Below are 20,876 nucleotides of genomic sequence, written 5' to 3'. Positions count from 1 at the left end.
GATAGACAGTGGGGGTCAAACAGAATGTCAACTGACGAGAGATGAATACCCATCGCCAGTCAACGCAAGGCTTGCATGTTTAGTGTTCTTTCCTACCAGTTATAAAAAAAGCTTCGAAAATATATCAGAAGAAGGATAAAGACTTGAAGGTTTAAGTATTAGCTTCCAACGCTTTACCTCGATTCTTATTGTAAGTATTAAGGATTGAAGGGTAAGTTGTGCAAAAACAAGCATAATATCACTGCTATTATTCGTAGAAGAAATTATTTATAAAGAGTACCGCTGCAAACCACGCGCTGTCTCCAAACATGAATGGGAAAATATTTTTATGATAACTGCGCTTACCTTGCTGACATTTCAAGCATTGTCGCCCACACTCCTACAGACAGGAAATAAGCTATATATAGGTTTCTAATCACTAAGTATAGCTATGTATTGATATTTTACTGCAAATGTCGTTTCGTCGTCGTCGTCGTCGTCAAACCTAAATACACGAAGAAGTAAAGGTTTTATGTACAGTTTTACTAGGTATCTGCTTACTTGTGTACAAGAGTTGATTTAAGCATGTATCGCCACTTAGTCTTTTTCTGTCGCCAGGCAGTAGTATAAAGTCGCTTATATTCCGATAATTACTAAAATTATAAGATTTATAATGTGTTAGGGTAACGAGTGCAATAAAATGCAATTGAAGGCTCCGAGTCGCGTGTACTGTTATTAGGTACTCATTATTAATGAGCGGAGGTGGAGCGAGGTACATTTAGATAAACACTATAAACATTTAAAATACTTTTGTTTCAGAGAATTTTAAAACATAACCTTAATTTAATTCTCCAGACCGTAATGAAATTTAATAGATACTATCATAACAATTACGTCGAAGTTTTAAAACAATACGAAGCAAACGACTCGGGAAAATAACCAGACTGTAAAATCATTCTTACATTATAAGTATTTCAGTCATAAATCATTATAACAAAAGAATAATACTGTTTTACATATCTTGAGTCTCAGGGAAAGTCAGTTTTTAAATTAGTTTGGCGCTGGGCCACCCCAGGGGTGATTCAGTTCTTCCATGAGTAATAAATAAGCGATGTACCAGCTACCAAACAAAAGAGTTAGGTTCAATTCCCGCGCCGAGACAAATGTCTGAGTGTTACCTATAATCGAAACATAAAATTTCTTCTCATTGACATACAAAAGCAAATATCGAATTGAGCATTTAAAATATTGATTCGTTAATATTTTTATAATGAAAATACTAAAATCTAATGCTTAAACTTCTTTTTTTTTAAGATTTTCTTCGACTCAAAAGTCAAAACCATTATTTAGACGGTGAAGTATCGGAGAATTATATAATATTTAAGTAATTTCAGTTTATCAGATTCAATACTGTATGTAACATTTCTGATAAATAATTCAGAAATTTTACATTATACATATAGTTCAAATTATATTAAACCGGATATACACAAGGATTTCTCGTCGACCAGAGATCAAAATATGCCAAAACGTCGCGTATTCGACATTATTCGAGGCTTCATCGATTCTCCCATTTAATATTTCATTACATACCTTTACTAGGTACAATAAACAGATGAAGACGAGACGAACAAAAATTATTTATTTATTTTATATTCTCGTTTTTAATGCGAGAAACTGTCCATATATAATAATAAATCAGATATTATAACTGTATGATAGTATAGATAATTAATATTTATCTAGCAGTACCTACATACTTAATAGTTTAAACAAGCGACGATTTCGTGAGTCATATCGCTTCAACCGTCTGATTTACGACTACGAAATATCATATAAACTCAAGAACATAATGTTTAACAACTTGAATAATAAGAGTTACTTAATCAGGTTCAAAATTTGTATTATCTGGAATAAAATGGCTATTAACTAAAGCAAATACATGTATACCTACTTCAAGATATCTCTCTAACAATAACAATTACTTTGTTCTATCAATTTGATAATTACAAGCGTTTGGTCAGAACCAATTATTCAATTAAAACTCGTTGATTAAGACTACCCTTAAAGTATTAAAGATAAAAGATATCGAGTAAAGGTCACGATAAGTGAATTCTGAAATGTGCACCCGCCCGTCTGTTTCTGTAATCGTTCATCTATCATCTATTAATAGCAGATCAAGGATACATCCCACACACTACAGATTAAAGCTAGGAAAACTCAGGAAAAAAATAGATCTACACGGGAAATTAAAAACTAAAATTTCTAAATACATACCTACCAAAAAAAAATTGTTAAATAAATTGATCTACAAAATATTTTACTAAAAAATATCTTCGGGACGCTAAAAGCTATAACTAAATAAAAATCTACATTTATCAAATGGGTATACTTTTTTGTCTCACCTAATTTACATGGTGTTCCAAAAATCCAGTAATTAATTTGGAAATGCCAGCGATGACGTCAAAGCACCTCACAGCACGGCGGCCGATGCTTACTGTTTTTGACAGGTGTCACCCGGTTCGCGACGACCGCACGCATGCGCACAGCCAGTGGAAAATAATGGGAAAACCGTGGGCGGAAAAGGCTGCGCTCGATAAATATGCGCATCAGGACGTGACATCACGTGAAAGGAAATGGACATCTCACACTCTTAATACTTAATGCTATCTTATTAAGATTTATATCCATTAAGATATCACTTACAAAGTATTAAGGAGAAATAAGGTTTTATTATATTCTTGGTATTTGAATGATGTTGAAGAGGCAATATACCTACAGCCAATAGTTTACCACAAATCCCAGGTAGCTCACAGTAAGAGCTTTCTATTAATAGATGCGCAGATTTGTGCCTCCTGATAAAATGTCGTAAGTTATTATACAAGTCCGCATTCATGTCACCGCTGAGATTAGTAATAGATTCATTGATTGTTTTTGAATTCTTACAAATAGAGCGTATTTATGCAATTTTTGTAGCGAATATTAAAGAAATTGATTGGACTTGAGCGTAGATTACTTTCACGGCTTTATTTCAATTGCCATTAGATGATTATACAGTTTTTAATTAATTTCATATATTTTGTATACCTAATCATAAAGGGCATAATTATATAGTCTTATAAATAACGTATACTGTGTTTAAGTTAAATTTGGTCCAGAAACTTCAGCTTTATTAGTCGAATGACTTCACTTTGTCTTGTCTTTGATAAGATGTACTTTATTTTTCGGACACTCTATATATTTTTGCAAAACCCAAACAAATAATAAGTACATATATTTTAATGCTGTAGTATATACATATTTGTTTATATATTCATAGAATCGATCAAGGTGTGCGAGGCAGTGAGAGGCAAGCATTGCAGGAGCCAGTGGGTATGGCCGGCACGAAGCAGTTGGATGGGCAGATGGGACAGGCGCCGGCGTACTGGCGCGGGTACTTGCACTCTTCAGAGGAAGACCACTTGGCTGGGTTAGCATTCTGTGGGGAAAAAAGTTATTTTTGTTAAATAGGGTAGCTGGTGCATACTTGCGATATTACCCGCAACTAAAGACTAAATTAATAATTATATCTATATCGATACAAAGAAAATCAGGTTTTAAGAGGATTTTAACTTTATTTTTTATTTTTTTGTGGATTGTTTTGCAGCCACAAAGATTGGGTAAATGTACTGTGAAAATTAGGAAATCTTAAATATTATCGACCTCCACATGCTGTCATTGAAAATTTCTAGAAGACCAAAATCCAAATACTATAAAAAAAATAACTTACCCTAATAAGAGTAGTGAGCGTGCAATGCAAGATGTCGTACGCTGGGCAGCCGATGAAAACCCCCTGGGCTGGCAGCTCCTGCGCCAGGCACTCGGTCTTAGCGGCCCCGATAGCAGCGGCCCAGTCGGGGTTGTCCTTGCCGAACTGGTCGAAGTTCGCGCCAACCTTACTTTTGTCTACCATATTATTCACCATCCAACCTTCCTCTCTGAAGATGCATCTCATTTTGTCACACTGGAAGCATAGAACAAGAACTAAACAAATTTCTAATATTCCTAATGAGTTTATGTGTTTATTAGTATAGAGATTTGTTTGTTTCCTTTATATACTAGACTATATAAGATAGTAGGTTCCTACTTAGTAAATAAAAGGCATGACGAATAGGTAAACAACCCAAAAAAATATGTTTGTTATCCCATACATAGTTACACACTTAATAATTTTTTTAAACATCCCAAAACTCATACTCACTTCGGATATGGATTTGTCACATTTCATAGAGCTCTCTGGCTTTATTATCCTCGGGCTGCCCAGACATTCAAATATCTGAAAGTAAAAGAAAATGCGTTTTGTGTTCCTTAAGATTACGAGCGAAGTAAAGTTGTGGGACCATAGATCAGTTATTTTGTGCGCCACGTGTCACATTACACCCTACGCATTTAACAAGCATTACGTGTAATGTACGCCGTATTACTATTTAGCAAAACTATAGGCAGTGTCCCTTCCACTTGCCAAAACATATGTTTCAAAAATTTGATCACTGACCTCAGTGGCGTAGTTGTCTTGCGTGCGCGGTAAGATAGCGTTCTAACGTCCTGGGTTCGAATTTCGGATGGCAATGCGATATTGCATTTTCTGCTCAATATCAGCACGGAGTCTGAAATTTGCGCCGGATATGACGATAGGCGAGCTCCTTATGACATTATGGGACGGAACACACTTGGGCAAATTAAATGCCCTGGTTGCACCGCTGACTACCCCTTCAGAGGTAAAGGTGTATATGTGCGTGTGTGTTATGTGTAACTTACCTTATAAGGAATCTCTCCGCAGTACACCTTGGGCGGGTCTCCCGGAGCGTCTGCATTGCTGGCCTAGAATAACATCTTTGTTATTAAAGCAAACTATTTACGACGCTTTTGAACCTTCACTCAAGAAACCGTTAGCTTTTGCCTTGTTTCAATTAATTACATCGAACTTAGATACCTACCAAACATTATTTTGGTAAAATATTTAATTTAACAAGTTATTTTACTAAAATATGATTTTATGGGCACTATGATTACCTAATTAGCTGTTCATATGGTAACTATCAAGTTCAATAGACTGAGCTTAACGATAACATTTACCCTCTTAGAAATAAACATCATTAATCAGTGTTTTGATTTATCATTATTGCGTTAATTTTACTTTCGCATTAGGCTAATCAGAAATAAATATTAATGTTAATAGAGTCCTTATAAGTTAGATTTGTATTAAACACGAAAAATGTAATATAAAATATTAGTTTAACATCAATGAAACATGGTGAACTCTAATAAAAATAAAACACAATTCTAAATTATCGAATCACTAAATAACAATAGAAAGATACTCACAGCAATCCCAAACGCACAAATTAAAACAATTTTAAACATTTTTGTTCACTTTCCAACAGAAGAGTTCGGAACGGGTCACTTCACTGAGAATGACGGAATTATCTCATTGAAGTCAACTCAATAAGTGCTATCATTAGGTCATTTACAAGAGGTCGCTCACAACTCGTGTTCGATGATGTTCAGACAACTATAAACAAGTTGATACGTACGACTGGCCAGCCTTGAAGCGATTATGCTTAGAATAATTAATGCGTTTTTTATTTACATATTCCTAGATGATACAATGGAAACGATATAATATTTGGTTATGTATGATGGTATTGGAACCGCGTCTAAACTGCAGTCTTATTAGTTTAATGATGTGCCCAAACTTTTTTGTACGAAACATTTTTGGAACACTTAATATTTAACTGAGTCCTAAAATATGTAATTAAGTAAAAGAACGTTCGTATGGTTTTGTGTATCAATTCTTTATTTATAATCGTATTTCATGACATTAACATTTTATTTTGAATTAATTGGTGTCAGGCTTGATACAAGAGATTTGGGAGTGGCATGTCCAACATAGTGTTCCATTGCAGTCAGTATACGCATACAAAGGGGTCGCGGGCCCTTGGACTCCGTAGAACATGAGTATGTCTGATCTGATGACAGTTTACTTGCGCTGTGAAAAGTGTGATACCGAAATTGATTCCCAGTCAATAAACAATTAATGTGTTTTTACGAGAAATTACCTGTAGTTTTTAGAAGTATATATTCACATTTAAAATATGTAATTTTAAATCGATTGAAGTAATTAGACAATATCACTAAAAGATTAAACAAATTCCACAATATACTGAGCAAGACAATATATAAATCTAGATCCTATCAAATAAAAACACCAAAAACATATTAAAAAATATATTAGATTTATATCACATTATGCTTCTCTACAAATCAGCATCGCGTGTCGCGAAAAAATCTTTTTTCAGCACTGGCAACGACTCCTCATCCACAACGTTTATTGGCAGATTGTTATCAAAATGCGGGTACTTTGGATGCCACCAATCAAACACGAAGATATTCACAACTTTGTCCAGCACCACTGTGCACTCTGGCAGGATGTCCTTGGAGACGTTGTGGGATCCCGTGTTGAAGCCCAGGTGAAGGCGGTGGTGGCGGAATCCTTGAGACAGCACCACGCTTACTGAGGACAGCGTCATGCCCATCAGTGGCGGCACTTCGTAGAAGTGTTGGCAGTTTACCTGGAACAGTAGTTGTATTTTTATGACTATGTTGAAATGGTAATGCTATATCTATTACTGATGTAATACTGGTATATATTGGCTTCAATTGGCCTTGGATCAGAAAATATTGCTTTGCGAGCATGGCCATTAGGTATGAATACACAGAAATTTCGCAAATTCAAAATAAAAAGAATCCTGAGATTGAATGAGATTTAATTCAGCACTTACGAAACACAAACGATTTTCCTATACAAACTGGAATTACATTTCTTTTTTTTAACTTAATAGGTAGGATTTCTAATTTCTGATTCAATTAACATGGTTAATAAATGAAACATCGATGGCGATACAAGTACGAGCTATATATTAAACTGTCCAGTGTTCGCTTGTGTATAATTTTGTGCAAAACTTTACCAAGTGAGTGCCAGAGTACATAATTTTTAGGTGCACGCCTAATATCTATACTATTATATAAAGCTGAAGAGTTTGTTTGTTTGTTTGTTTGTTTGTTTGTTTGTTTGAACGCGCTAATCTCAGGAACTACCGATCCAAACTGAAAAATTCTTTTTGCGTTGGATAGCCCTTTGTTCGTGGAGTGCTATAGGCTATATATCATCACGCTATACCCAATAGGAGCAGAGCAGTAATGGCCAATCTCAGGAACTACCGGTCCAAACTGAAAAATTCTTTTTGCGTTGGATAGCCCTTTGTTCGTGGAGTGCTATAGGCTATATATCATCACGCTATACCCAATAGGAGCAGAGCAGTAATGGCCAATCTCAGGAACTACCGGTCCAAACTGAAAAATTCTTTTTGTGTTGGATAGCTCTTTGTTCCTGGAGTACTATAGGCTATATATCATCACGCTATGACTAATAGGAGCGGAGCAGTAATGGCTAATCTCAGGAACTACCGTGTTTGAACTGAAAAAATCTTTTTGTGTTGGATAGCCCTTTGTCCCTGGAGTGCTATAGGCTATATATCATCACGCTATGACCAATCGGAGCGGTGCAGTAATGAAACATGTTGCAAAAACGGAAAAAAAATATTAGTTTTGAGAGCTTCCGTTGCGTGCGCTGCGTAAACGGTTAAAGTTATGCAACAATGATGAATGACGGGATTATTCCTCTTAAAAAGTTCTAAAAAATAATATTATAAAACAAAGTCCCCCGCTGCATCTGTCTGCCTAAACGTGTTAAACTCAAAAACTACCCAATGTATTAAATGAAATTTGGTATGGAGACAGTTTGAGACCCTGGGAAGAACATAGGCTCCCGGGAAACTACTACCTTTATAACGTAAAATTTTAGCCTGAAAAACTTTATAACGCGGGCGGAGCCGCGGGCAAAAGCTAGTATGCTATATAAAACTATTGAAGATTCTTTGCGTAACATTTATATCATTGTATTATGTTATGTACATAATGTAATAGTTTTTCCGACAATGTCATTACATTTTTTCTTCCTCATCCGTTTTTTGTTGTTTGTCCAAATACATTCACTCTAACTCAATACAACAAATGTATTAAGACAAACAAATAGAAGTCAAATGAAACAGACATTTATGTAAAAACCATTTCTTTACACAACTACATTTATTTTGAGAAATATTCTTATGATCGTAAATCTATGTATGCAACGAAAATTGCCAAAATGCTCTAAAAATATTTCTACTAAGATTTTAGTTAATTTAGCATAATATAATAATGTACTTATATAATCTTAAATGACTTACTATATTACATACTTCAGCTAATTTCCTACATAAAGATTATTTTAAAAATGGAAAAGTACTTAAGCAAATAATATTATCAATGAGTGTAGTGCAAAAGATAAGCTATCAGTAGGCACAGCACAACAATATTGTATGCAGTTTGGTTTGTTTACATTTGATAACATAATTATATAATTTGATGCATTGAATTGTGTCAAGAAGTATAACTGTGATGAATAGAAGGAAAGGAAGAATATCCCAACCTCACCCTTAAGGTTTATATTTATTGTTTCTATTTTAGTGACTACTCATTATGCAGAAAAAACTGTTGGTTTTAAAATTTTATATTTTTTTTATGGAACGCTTTAATTACCATGTTCTTACTATTCATTTTTATAATAGGAAAATGTTCTTTTAGAAGACATGTTGCTCAATTGATATAGCTTAAAATTTGTTTATGATCTGTATGTAAAGAACACCAGATACTAAAATGTTTAAAGATCCCTAACCAGCATACACTACAATATTAAATAATGATTTACCTGTAACACTTGTGTATTCTCCTCAGGGTTTGCATCAATCCTTCCCAACTCTTCAAAAAAATCGTGACTCTGAACACTTTCTGTTGCCTGCATTTTTTTTAACTTAAAATATATTGACCAGTGTGCCGCACCCTTACAGTACCATACGCTGACACACCTCCTTTTGACCAGGTCATGAGGTTTACTATCCTGAGCGGCCTGTTGCGCTACTTTTTTAATAAACACATCATGTGTATGGTACAGAGCTCGAATCACCCTCTGACGTAGACCATATGCTCTGAAAGTGTCAATCTGCAACTTCACCGGCAGTTTAGGATGCTTTTCGCAATACCTTCTGTATATCCCCCGCCAAAACGATTCACACCTAGTGATAAAGTATGTTGCTCTGTTTATCCCAGCAAAATTACCAATATCATCCGGTTTTATAAACTGTGATATCCAGTACCAGATGATTTCAGGGTAGACATTACCCGGTCTGTCATCAATGTTGTCCTCACATTTTGAGTTGTTACGCTTCTTTTTGTAAACAAAGTTTTTGGTGCCATCTTCATTGATTTCTTCTACAATGTCAAGATCGTCGTCAGCAATCTGATCCCAGGTAACTTCAGTGGTGGACTTCTTTACTCTAGCCACAGGCTTAGGTGCATTGGCACTGTCGTTTATTGTGAAGTCTGGAATTAATTACAATAGGCATATTAATGACTAGACATTGGATTATATGCACTATCAAATATCAAAATATGTATACAAATATGCACCAAAAATTAATGAATAATGCACAATCAAATTATTATTTATATTGGAGCAATTGTAATTTTCATGACAATATACAATTAAATAAATTTCTAATTAATTATTAAAAAGATGGTATCCCTTAATAAGGTAATAACTAGGCTAAAATGACTGTGTCACATCAACTTGCTGGATAGGATTTTAAATTTAGTGCCATTTTTGCACAAACCCCTTCAAATAGGATTTGGCCATTGCCACTTACAAGTATTATAGCATACATTAATATGAGCGATATATTTAAATATCAACAATGACATTCATATCTATGATGCTGGTGTAGATTGAACAGCAATAACTTGTGTATATTTATAACTTAATAAACATACAAACATTCATTTATTGGAGCTAATCTTATAAGAACAAAACAAGTAAGATATTTGGTAAGTGTTGCAAACAGTGCGTCAGGCTGAATACACGTGAATCAACAGCCAAAATTATTGGAGGGAATCTATAACTCTTGTACATAATCTATAAAGAAATATGACGCAATAAGTAATCCATTAAAAAAACTCCAAATACGATTAGGTTATTATATCTTGTGAGTGGTTAAACTATGTTTAATACATATACGTATGGTATAAACACAGTCATAGGTTATCCAGAGAAATATCTGAATCTTGTTTTGCAATTGGTTTATAAAAAATATATATATTATGAGAGTGACTTACCTCTTGGTATGTTCTTTTTTTGCCCCTTTTTCTTCGGCATTTAATCACTGTTCGGACTATAAAGCCGGAAAAACTTCGATATCCAGTCTGCATTCAAAGTTTCAACGTTTTACACTTTTTCCAATGTGCACCAGCGTCAAGCTATCTTATAAACTACAAAATATATAGAGCACTAAAAGTTTAAATTCAATAAGTCAGGATGTTGATTTTCTGATTGCTGTTTTTATTTTTTGCTATATTTATACGATATCTTTTTTGCCAACAAAATGTAGAAAATGTCAAAGTTTTTATTGACAAATACACTGTGACTGTGTCAAAAGTAAAGTGAGTTATTCCCGAACGAATTTCTATTTTCTAACATAGCAATCAAATATAAATATTATTATAAATACCTAGAATATCCAAAAAAACAAGACATAATACATTTTATTTATTACTCCTTTTAATCTTTTGATCTTATTATTTGTATAGTCCATGTCAAAGTCCATGTGATATAATACATTTTAGCGTAACAGTCTTTGTAAATTTCATTCACAGGATTTTAGCGTCATCTATTGACATAAGCTGTAATCGGCGGAACGGCTATCACAGTCAAAGAATAAGTCTAAGGATCTTGTAACTTCATGGTAAAGTATTACACCTATTCCGCATAAAATACAATGTTATAATATTATTCAATTTTATTTTACTTAGCGCGTGTCAATGGGTGAAGAAGCGCGTGTAAATATGTTACATGTTTTTAAAAGACCATTAAAGTAACTTCCTTCTACTTATACCTACCTACTGTAAGATTGTATTATCCTTACCACATTGGCCAAAATACACACAATAAGTTGATAGAGTTGGATTAAACTCGATAGAGTGGTGAAATAGCGCATTTAAGAAATAATAAACAATTAAACATTGATTTTTATATATAACATGAATAGTTAGAAAAATCGATGACAATTATTAAAATATCCTGATGAAATGTAAATTTAGTTTAATACCTTTGTTTAATTGAACATAAAAGAATTACATTGTAGGTGATATGTCCGTGATAATATGAATTTTTCTGAAGCTAGTAAGTAAGTATATTAATGTAATATTTTCTGTAAAAGATCATAACCACAATATATTCTGTTTATGAAGAGATCTTCGTAAACCCTTCAACATTCATGCACATCAAAATTTTTTAAGTAGTTAAAGTTAATCTACAAATACTCTTAGATTATTGAATTATATAATATCTTATCCGACAATCAAATTGTACGTATTATAACTACGAATAAATTAAGCCTCGTTGAGACTAAACAATTTTCAAGCTACGCACGTGTTATTCTTAAAAGGACATAAAAACGATGCACCGGTTGAATATGCGAAAATATGAGGTAATTTTCGCCCGCGATGACAGAAAATACGCGCCTAGCGTTAACAACAAACGTATTTAGCTTTTAACAGATATTTAATAAAAAATGTACCATCTTCGAGAAAAAATATCATCAAGGAAATAGTCATAGTTGGCGAGAAAGTTGCTGAAACGATTCTTATATGACATAATTACATACACGTTTTTAGTTCCCGACTACGTCTAAATAGCATAATTATTGTTATCAATAATTGCATCGTCTAAATGAGGCTTTAAGGTATTATTTAAGTCTGTTCGCAAATGCATTTTATTCAATAATCTATTTTAATATATAAATCTAAAAACCTTGTTTGAATGCGTTAATTTCCTATAAGCTACATTTACTTTAGGAAAATAATTACCCCAGAAAAACTTTATCGCGTGGGTGAAGCCGCAGCCAAGAGCTAGTTGTAAATAAAATAAAATGTATGTTTGATTATAATGATGCCCTAGAAGTACAAGTTACCTATTTGCATGTCTCTGAAATATACGACTATTTATTCTTTGATGTGAGTGACGTTCCATTCCAAGATGGCAGACATGCCGCTTGAGCCATGATAGTATGGAATCGTAGGAGTGCGATTTTTAGGTGTGTCTTTCTAAATATCGAAATAGAATGTCTCCCGAATTCTTGACTAAAGTCTTATACGAATGTTGTTACGATGTGAAACTGCTTCCGCGCGTTACGTGCGTTAGATTTAGGTAACGTTTGTGCCGGAACATATGTAATAATCAGTGATCGAAATTGTATTTTTCGGTGTGTCGTGTACGATAAGTATTCTGGTTTGATGTTAAATTAAAATGTGGAATATGATGTGCGACGTGATGCCCACGATATCCGAGGACAGTATCAGCCAGCGGAGTTCGCAGCTATCCGGCGAGGATGCGAACTTCGAACAGCTTATGGTGTCTATGCTGGACGAGAGGGACAAGCTGGTGGAGAGCCTGCGGGAGACGCAGGAGCGGCTCGGTGACTCGGAGTTGCGGCTCAAGGAGGTGGAGAAGGAGCGCGACTCGCTGCAGAGACAGATCGCCGCCAACCTGCCCCAGGTCAGTGCCCACTACCCACTACTGCAAAGCTCACCCTATCCTTAGTATTAGCTTGTCGCGATTAGCGTCTTTGAACTGCGAGTCTTATTATCAAATAAGACAATGTATCTTTTTCCTATGTGTACATATGTGTATATGTACTAATTAGGATGCATATTATATTTTAGAGTTATGTAAAAAATTATATAGTAAATTTACGAAACTAAAACATAGATATTATTCCCTATGAAAATACGAAATTCTCCTGAAGTTATTTCATTTGACAAATATTTTAATGGTCATTGGCTCTCTACTGTATAAAGTGTTGATTTATTATTTGGTTAGCATTTAGAAGTAGCTATTACATGGTCGATTATATTTATTAGACAATACATATTTGGAGCTTTAAATGCTTCTTTTAGACTTAATGAATATTAATTTATGTTTGTACTTATGAATAATTTGGGCTAAAACTGATGTAAAGGTGTATTTATGAACATAAAATTTGAAATGATAATAAGATCTTTAAATAAGCATCTATATATGTTTTTTTTGTAAATATATTGTATTAACATTTTAATTTTTCATGTTTGTATGAATAAAATCAGTAATTAGTTAATGGTTTTGCTTATTTTGTTCATACATGTATGGCAATTTATTTAAATAAAATTAATGTTTTTTCTTAAAATCTATCTTCAATATCGATCTGATGTCTTTAACTATAAATTATATCTTTTGTTTCTTATTTTACAACTCATATATAGAATATCAAAAATATGAATTCTTTACATTTATTCAATAATTAATAGTATACATTTATCAGAAAAATAGCCAATAATAATTTATATATACTCAAACAATGTCATAACTCATAAACCATTCATTGTCTCTGAGTTGACAAAACTAACTAACATGTTATTAATGTAACATAATTTTGTTTATATTTACATAACACAAAATGGTTCATTTAGATTAAGTAATATTGTACACAGAATTACTACATCCATTGTTGAGTAACCTATTCTAGTGGATTGTACTGAGAAATGATCAAAGGATCCTTTGACAGTATTTGTGTGGTGTGGACCACACAATGTGTTTGTTATGCATCGTCTCACATTATTGGGCAATTTTGATTTCAAACCATATGCTGGGTGGGATATGTTTGGTATTGGTATTTACCACATATTTCCATTCAAATGAATCAACTCTACAAAGTGTTTTAGCTCTCAATATTAATTGTTCTCATTTATTTATTTTTATTTGGAGGACCAGACAACATTTATGAATACAAAAATTATTATTCTTGCAGGCTCAGATACACTTTTATTAACATCCAATTAGATTCGGTAGAACCATAAACTTAGTCAAACCTGCTAGTATATTTTATTAATTAATTGGAAAATTTTCCTATAACAATTTCACACTAATCTCATTAAAAACAAATAATCTTAACTGCTATTAAGATGAGATAAATTGAATATATTTTAAACCAGTCTTGGTAATTACAATTGTAATGCGTTAGACGGTAATATTAAATGACTGGGTCAAGGGAACCATTGCAAATAATGCTCAGCCAATGGAACGCAATGGCGAAACATATTTAATTTTGCTTGATTACTACAACTATTTGGTACATAATCATAAAAAAATATGTTAGAATGTGTTTTAATTTTTAAGCATGTTGTATGACCTTCAGTGTTGGTTTATCTTTTGTTCTAACTGGTGGAATGCTAGTTTGTGTTTAAACAATGTAAAGGTAGATAAATAAAATCATTGTTTGTCATGTTTTGTTTCTAATATCTTTTCATTCTTTCAGTTAAATATGATTATTTTTATATTGTAATAATTTGCCGAATATGTAAATTAATTTTAGTATACTATTATACACAATAGTATCATGAATAGTACTGATGTCAATTAATTATATAAAACATTCTATTATCAATAGATAACCAGATCACATGACTCAGTGTAGAGCATTCAAAGTGGACCATTTACTTGGATATGGGCTATTTAGGTCACAATACGGGGTAATGTGTTGTTCCTGCTGCATTAACAGAAATGGTATCAATTTATATGAAACATAATATATTCTACAGCAGAAAATTATCTAGAAAGAGTGTGTATACATAACAAGTAGTGCTTTAGAAAATTATTCACCTAAAAATGAAATTGTTACTCATATGTTTATCATATCCAGGCATATATTATATTAATTATATCCAAGCAGCTTAAAAATTATTAAAACTCAAAATTTGTCTCATCAAATTTTTAGTTATAATATTTTTTATGGCAACATTTCATGATGAAATTTTTACTTTCTTATAATAAAATATCTACTTTCATTCTCTAGCTCCTATTTATATAATTCTATCATAGTCTATTAAGTGTACTGTAAATATTATGACAATAAACATAATATGTATGTTATAAGTAACAAACATTGTGAACTTGTGTGGTATTTAAAATTCAGAAATTCCCCCTTACCACATTTTTAATCAGTTTTATAATTATTTACTGTTTTAACGCTATCTTTGCTAGATCCAACAGTTTAAGAGTTAAACAAACAAAAGAGATAATAAAATATTTGTAGGTAAGGAATATTGCTTGTATAATTAAAGCTTTATTCTCAAGCTCTGTAGTATATTTTACAGTATAATAACCACAGATTTTATCCTTTTAAACAAACTGAAATCCCAAGTGTGTAAGTTTTAACTAGCAAGCAAAAAAAATTTTGTAAGCATAGTTATTTTTACACTTTTAAGGTTTTAAGTGTTTTCCACAAAAGCCTTTTTGCCTTATTACAAGTTTTAAAGTCTATACAAAGAATATAAGCTGTATGGTTATAGTATTTAGTATTCAAATCAACAATTGTGTGCCTTGAATTAATTACATTACATTCCTCACCCTAAGTAGTTGACCACATTGCTTTTTGCTTCATTCAATTAATTAACATAAAATTATAAAAAAATCTTCATGCATGCATGATCTTGACTTTATCATTATGCTTTACTTTCAGTAATCTTCACGCATTATAGCTTTAGGATACAAGGTGCATTTTGTTTCCTTATCACCTGCAGTTATCTTGCATTTCTTGGGAATGTTATCTAGTGTTTTATAGCGTCGCGGCACAATTGCCAAATAGGGGGGTTCGTTCCCAAATTTGGGGGCAAAAGGGAAATTTAGGGGATACATCATGTTTATTGGGACTTTTGGAAATTAACCTTCCCAGAGCGGAAATACATTGTATAAATCCAAGTTATTGTTGGTTCAGCAAACATTTTTGGTGAGTTTTTTCTCGCTTATCCCTATATTCTGAAGCAAATTTAATTCGTATGGGGGCATTACAAAGCAGATATCTAGCAACATTTAGTCGCGGTATGCGTGCGGCGCGGCGTGCGGTGTATCGAGCAAGTAAGGTTCAACACATCAGCATTGTTATCGGCCGAGTTATGTCACATTCACACGACCCACTCGAGTGGACCGCGTTATGTATGAATGAGTCAGTTGTTTTTTTTTGCTTTTTTGTTCGCTCTTCATATTTATACGCGGAGATAAAACACCTCATCTTTTTTAAGGCCATTGCGCGCATGGAGGAGTGTGATTTAGTATTATTAAAGTTCATATGCAGAAAAATAAACTTTATGTATAATACAAATATATTAAATCCAACGTTCGAATTTCGCCCATTAGACGACTGCCAGTTTTGATATTTTTTTACAATTGACACGTTTTATTTCCTGTCCTTATTTGTATTTTTAATAATCGCCATATCGTACTTAAGAACGAATGTTATAAACTATTGTATAATACAATTTTTTGTTAATATTGAACACGTACTTCTGCGATATGCTCTGCAATCCGCTTTCACTAGCACTTGTCACCCTAGCATACATATTGTGTACAATAATAAAATATTTGGTATTGCGAAAATATTTGTCCGCTTCCGCTTAAAATTATGAGTTTGTTAAATCAACGTAAGCAAGCCCATGGTCGTACAAATATTACAACTTTACATTATAAGCATTGGAAATGAAGACTTACTCGCAAAACATTGTTAAGCAGATATTTAAGGTAAATCAATGATGTTTTATTCTCTCTCTTCAAATAACTCGAGTATTAAAGAAAACCTTGATTAGAGTTACTGTGGAATGTAAAGTGACTTGAGTATATCGCCACAACTCTAAGATTACGTTGTGTGCAGGTTAAAACAATGGAGATCGGTTCTTGGCCATGTTCCATCTTTATAAGATTCATCATCTTTTAAGATAACCAGAAGTCGTCGAAGTGACCTCGTCTCGGTCGACCCTTGTTAATCAATTATACACTTAAACGTTGGTTCCTCACGGTATAATCTCGTCCGTTCCCATCAGCCGACTGAATGCCCGTGAACTTGCCGATCGTCTCCTTTGCCTTTCGTTTACAAATAAAGATTAATGGATGCTATCAATTATTATTTAACATGTGTAACACGTTAGCTATGTTTGTTGACGTGTTGATGATGCTACATGTGAAATGAGTATGTAATAGGCGATATAGCGACACAACAGTGAGGTTTTAACAAAAATCGCACTTATATTTATAAGGTTACGTTTGAAAAAAACTACATGTAGCTCACAACATTAGGTGTTACTTCTTATAAGGGAAAAAAATTAGAATCGGTCCAGTAGTTTCAGAGATTAGCGCGTTTATGACAAGACCACAGCTTCGTGTAATAATATATGTTTAGGGAATGTCGGCAGAGATCACAATATGTACGATATATGTATAGGTAAGTGATAGACTTGACACGAAATAAAAAATACGAAAAAATTGTACTGCGCTGCTAGCGTCACTTTGTGCATAGGATGTTAAATCTTCTAGTACACTGGCTACCAAGTCCTTTACAACAACGACAATGCATACAAACTCTTGCTTGGCGATAAGAATAGACATTTCCATGATACCTATGAGACGGAGTCCGCCGAGGGACGTACCACGTATAAACGTTCGTTTATGTTTGTAAAGCTGACACAATGTTTGAGATTAATGAGCCACTCACAACCGATTCTGGATTGCACTAGCCGCCACTTAAACGTAATAGCTTTCTGCATAATTAGTTTATCAATTTTATGAGTGGTGTTCGTAGTTTAGTGACCGATGGGCAAGCGATGTTCTATTCTTCCTATGCTATGGTTTGAGATCGGGTAATGTTTTATTAAGCTCTTGGAATCATAGTAACTATGTCATATAACCAAAAAATGGCCCGGACTTTGACTTAAGATATTAGGTTGGATAAAGGATATAATAAGTTCCTGGATGGTATCAGGGATTGGAAAAGATTTTCTGGCACCCAATACCCAAATCCGACTTCTATTCTTCTATTCTATTAAATAAAGCTGAAGAGTTTGTTTGAGCGTGTTAATCTCAGGAACTACTGGTTCGAATTTAAAAACTCTTTTAGTGTTGGATAGCCCATTTATCGAGAAAGGCTATCGGCTATACAACATCACACTATGACCAATGGGAGCGGAGCATCAATGAATATCGCAAAAACGGGGAAATCTTATTCTTTTTAAGAGCTTCTGTTACGTGCGCTGCGTAAACGGTTAAAATTACGCAACAGTGTTGTACGACGAAATTGTTCCTCTTAAATAAAAAATAATATTGTAAAACAAAGTCCAAGGCCCAACTCTGTCTGCCTGTCTTTACACGATAGACTAAAAAACTACCCAACGGATTTCGATGAAATTGGGTAAAGAGATACATTTGGAGTTAGAGCCCCTGGGAAGGACATACGCTACCTTCTAACCCGAGAAAATATATAGCGGGATTTTTATCCCGAAAAACTCTTCCACGCGGGTGAAGCCGCCAGCAAAAGCTAGTGTGTGCTAGCAAACCTACAAAAGTTTGTCTCGATGCAGTTATGAAACCTACCTAGGACTGAAATACCATTGGAAGCAGTAAGCGGCAAGTATACTCATTGCATACGCGCTTAGTGCTTACCCTTTCGAGGATACAGGCATCACGATACACTTGGTAGATAATAGATATATTAAATGCAACTTATTACAACACTGTTAGAATTACACCAAATATTTAAATAAGATCTACAATTATTTTCGCATTAAACGCTGACACAGCTATTTGCGATATTGGGACGGTCCGCTGCGGCATTTCACCAGACGTTATTATTGGATTATTGACCTAACTACAGAACGTTGTCCTCTGTTAACTTAAATAGGGATTGGTAAATCCGAAAATACGAAATCCAAATAGGTCGCACAGTTCTGGAGTTGTTTCGGGAATGATAGGCGGATTTGGACTCTGGTGGTTTTATGTAATATGGTTAAATATAGGTGTTAAGTATCGTAATGAAAGTTCGCTTCGCTAGTGCCGCATTGCCTATTTCAAGCAGCGTTTTGGAAGTGTTGGTATTCATGTTTGAAGAACACTGTTGGGAGTTTTATACTTAATATCTAACTCAGGATGAAGATCGCACATTGGTGCTATGCAATTACGATGCGAGGGTCGAGGTGGCACTCTGTTTGTAGACAGTCTAGTATTATAAAGAGAACGACCAGTTCGTTTCGTCAATAAATTTCTTAAAAAAATACTTTTCTGGTAAATAATATCATACCTTATTTATAGAGTTGTCGCGTCTCAATTTTAGCTAAGTTTAGCATAAATAGTCTATTCCAATCCATAGCCAGATATTGGTCCCGCCAATATCAAGTCACTGAGCCCGCTCGCTCCGCTCGTCTCATTTAGTTACGACCAATCGGATCTCGCGGGTCATCGCTTCATCTGCCCGCCGGTCACAGTGAGGACATCCTACACCGTCTTCCGAAGCTGTGTTCCTTCTAACACGTGTAGATTAAGGAGTTACTAAAAACTAGGATCACGATGCAATATAGTTTCATAAAGCCAGTTGTTCTAGAAAGTATAATTACAGGATATTGTGAAACTAAATGATGTCTGAGGGCGACGAATATAGTCCACTATAATGAAGTATTCTACACATATCTATTTGAATATTTTATCAGGTGGTGATAATTGGCAGACTTGAGAGTTAACACTGAGGGCAATGAATGTAGAATAGTATAATGCAGTATTCTACACATATTTTAATATTCTATCAGGTGGTGATTATTTGCCAGACTTGAGACTTAACATCTAAGTGTCATCATCATCTTAAGCATCTTGTTTGCTCATCTCGTCAATAATTTGGTATACAAAAAAGACCAACATATATTATTTAGCAGTTGGCATAAAGTTCATATGGCCGTCAAAATTAATTTCATCCATCAATCTCAATAACTCACTCAGCGGTAGCAGCCACTAACTACAACTGCATTCCATTTCGTAATATTGTGAGTGCCTTTAATACTCATCATAAATATATTTAAATATTCAGTTGATTTATATTATCAATGGTCCAATACTATACTTTATAGATAGATACAAAACATAACTCACTGTTCCCAAACAGTATTTTAAAATTAGTGAACTAATTCATCACCATATTGGTTATAAATCTCAGTTCGTATTCACGCGTTTTTTCAATCATTATCTCTCAAAATCTCTGCAAGGTTACTGCTCCAAGTATACTACCACTAGATCGAAGTATTTTAACAGAATTGATGAACTCGTGTTATTTATGTTCATGTTCTAGGTTTACTACGGTCGTTTATAAAACATTACCAAGAAACGCCAGTTACGCGCTAAATGAGGTTTTGATACTTGTAGATAAATTCACAACATTCACATAATGAGCAGCGCTGTGTTCCTCGAGATGCGCCATTGCGAATTGATTAAATTGAGAAGTGGTATCTGCGATCATTTGACGCTATATTAAAAAGTTATCTTATTACTTCGTCGGATGGTGAAAGTGGTGGAAAACTCGCCAGAGTAGCTCATTTTGCGCAGTAGTAGGATCAGTTGGTGTATACAAAATACAAAAATCGAATTTGGATGCCATTCGAATTTCGCTGGTCGCAATCATATTTCGTCTGAAAGTATTTTAGCATCACATGCAGTGTAAACTCTATGTGAGTTGTGCAATATTAGGTTAAAATAAATGTAACTGCGAACTGTGATATTCTAAATATGTGTTTTTTACTGGTGGTAGGTTTCTCATATGTGACAGTCCGCCTGGGTAGGCATCACAGCAAAATCTATTTCTGCCGCCAAG

At 33.9% G+C, this 20,876-nt stretch overlaps 4 protein-coding genes across 4 annotated transcripts in view; 1 reads left to right on the top strand and 3 right to left on the bottom strand.

Moving 5' to 3' along the window:
- Positions 1-3,129, bottom strand: part of LOC115445914 (vacuolar protein sorting-associated protein 13A) — a 46,912-nt gene extending 43,783 nt beyond the window's left edge. The window contains exon 1 of the mRNA XM_030172416.2: positions 2,385-3,129. The gene's annotated coding sequence lies outside the window, so the exon portion shown is untranslated. The remainder of the gene's footprint in view (positions 1-2,384) is intronic.
- Positions 3,130-3,238: 109 nt separating this feature from the next.
- LOC115445918 lies at positions 3,239-5,559 on the bottom strand. Its single transcript, XM_030172419.2, has 5 exons — positions 5,344-5,559; positions 4,777-4,839; positions 4,220-4,294; positions 3,749-3,982; positions 3,239-3,457 (listed from the first exon to the last, which is right to left on the bottom strand). The coding sequence occupies exons 1-5, from the start codon at positions 5,380-5,382 to the stop codon at positions 3,305-3,307; spliced, it is 564 nt and encodes a 187-aa protein (XP_030028279.2). The 5' UTR covers positions 5,383-5,559; the 3' UTR covers positions 3,239-3,304.
- Positions 5,560-6,231: 672 nt separating this feature from the next.
- LOC119189811 (transmembrane protein 183B-like) lies at positions 6,232-10,566 on the bottom strand. The gene is made up of 3 exons (XM_037440437.1): positions 10,288-10,566; positions 8,828-9,498; positions 6,232-6,590 (listed from the first exon to the last, which is right to left on the bottom strand). The coding sequence occupies exons 1-3, from the start codon at positions 10,325-10,327 to the stop codon at positions 6,276-6,278; spliced, it is 1,026 nt and encodes a 341-aa protein (XP_037296334.1). The 5' UTR covers positions 10,328-10,566; the 3' UTR covers positions 6,232-6,275.
- A 1,633-nt stretch (positions 10,567-12,199) lies between these two features.
- LOC119189860 (liprin-alpha-2-like) lies at positions 12,200-12,784 on the top strand. Its single transcript, XM_037440543.1, has one exon. The coding sequence runs from the start codon at positions 12,476-12,478 to the stop codon at positions 12,767-12,769; it is 294 nt and encodes a 97-aa protein (XP_037296440.1). The 5' UTR covers positions 12,200-12,475; the 3' UTR covers positions 12,770-12,784.
- The last annotated feature ends 8,092 nt before the right edge of the window (positions 12,785-20,876 follow it).

Source organism: Manduca sexta, chromosome 19, assembly GCF_014839805.1.
Source record: "Manduca sexta isolate Smith_Timp_Sample1 chromosome 19, JHU_Msex_v1.0, whole genome shotgun sequence".
Lineage (NCBI taxonomy): Eukaryota > Metazoa > Arthropoda > Insecta > Lepidoptera > Sphingidae > Manduca > Manduca sexta.
This window is presented reverse-complemented; position numbering and strand designations above follow the sequence as displayed.

Bases quoted from the DNA above. Each gene is read 5' to 3' on its own strand.
- LOC119189811 (XM_037440437.1), bottom strand. From the start codon at position 10,327: ATGCCGAAGAAAAAGGGGCAAAAAAAGAACATACCAAGAG. The intron at 9,499-10,287 runs GTAAGTCACTCT...AATTAATTCCAG, and splicing joins AAAAAAGAACATACCAAGAG to ACTTCACAATAAACGACAGT. The intron at 6,591-8,827 runs GTAAATCATTAT...CTACTGTTCCAG, and splicing joins AGAATACACAAGTGTTACAG to GTAAACTGCCAACACTTCTA.
- LOC119189860 (XM_037440543.1), top strand. From the start codon at position 12,476: ATGTGGAATATGATGTGCGACGTGATGCCCACGATATCCGAGGACAGT.
- LOC115445918 (XM_030172419.2), bottom strand. From the start codon at position 5,382: ATGTTTAAAATTGTTTTAATTTGTGCGTTTGGGATTGCT. The intron at 3,983-4,219 runs GTGAGTATGAGT...CTATGCTTCCAG, and splicing joins GTGACAAATCCATATCCGAA to TGTGACAAAATGAGATGCAT. The intron at 3,458-3,748 runs GTAAGTTATTTT...TTTTCCCCACAG, and splicing joins CGCTCACTACTCTTATTAGG to AATGCTAACCCAGCCAAGTG.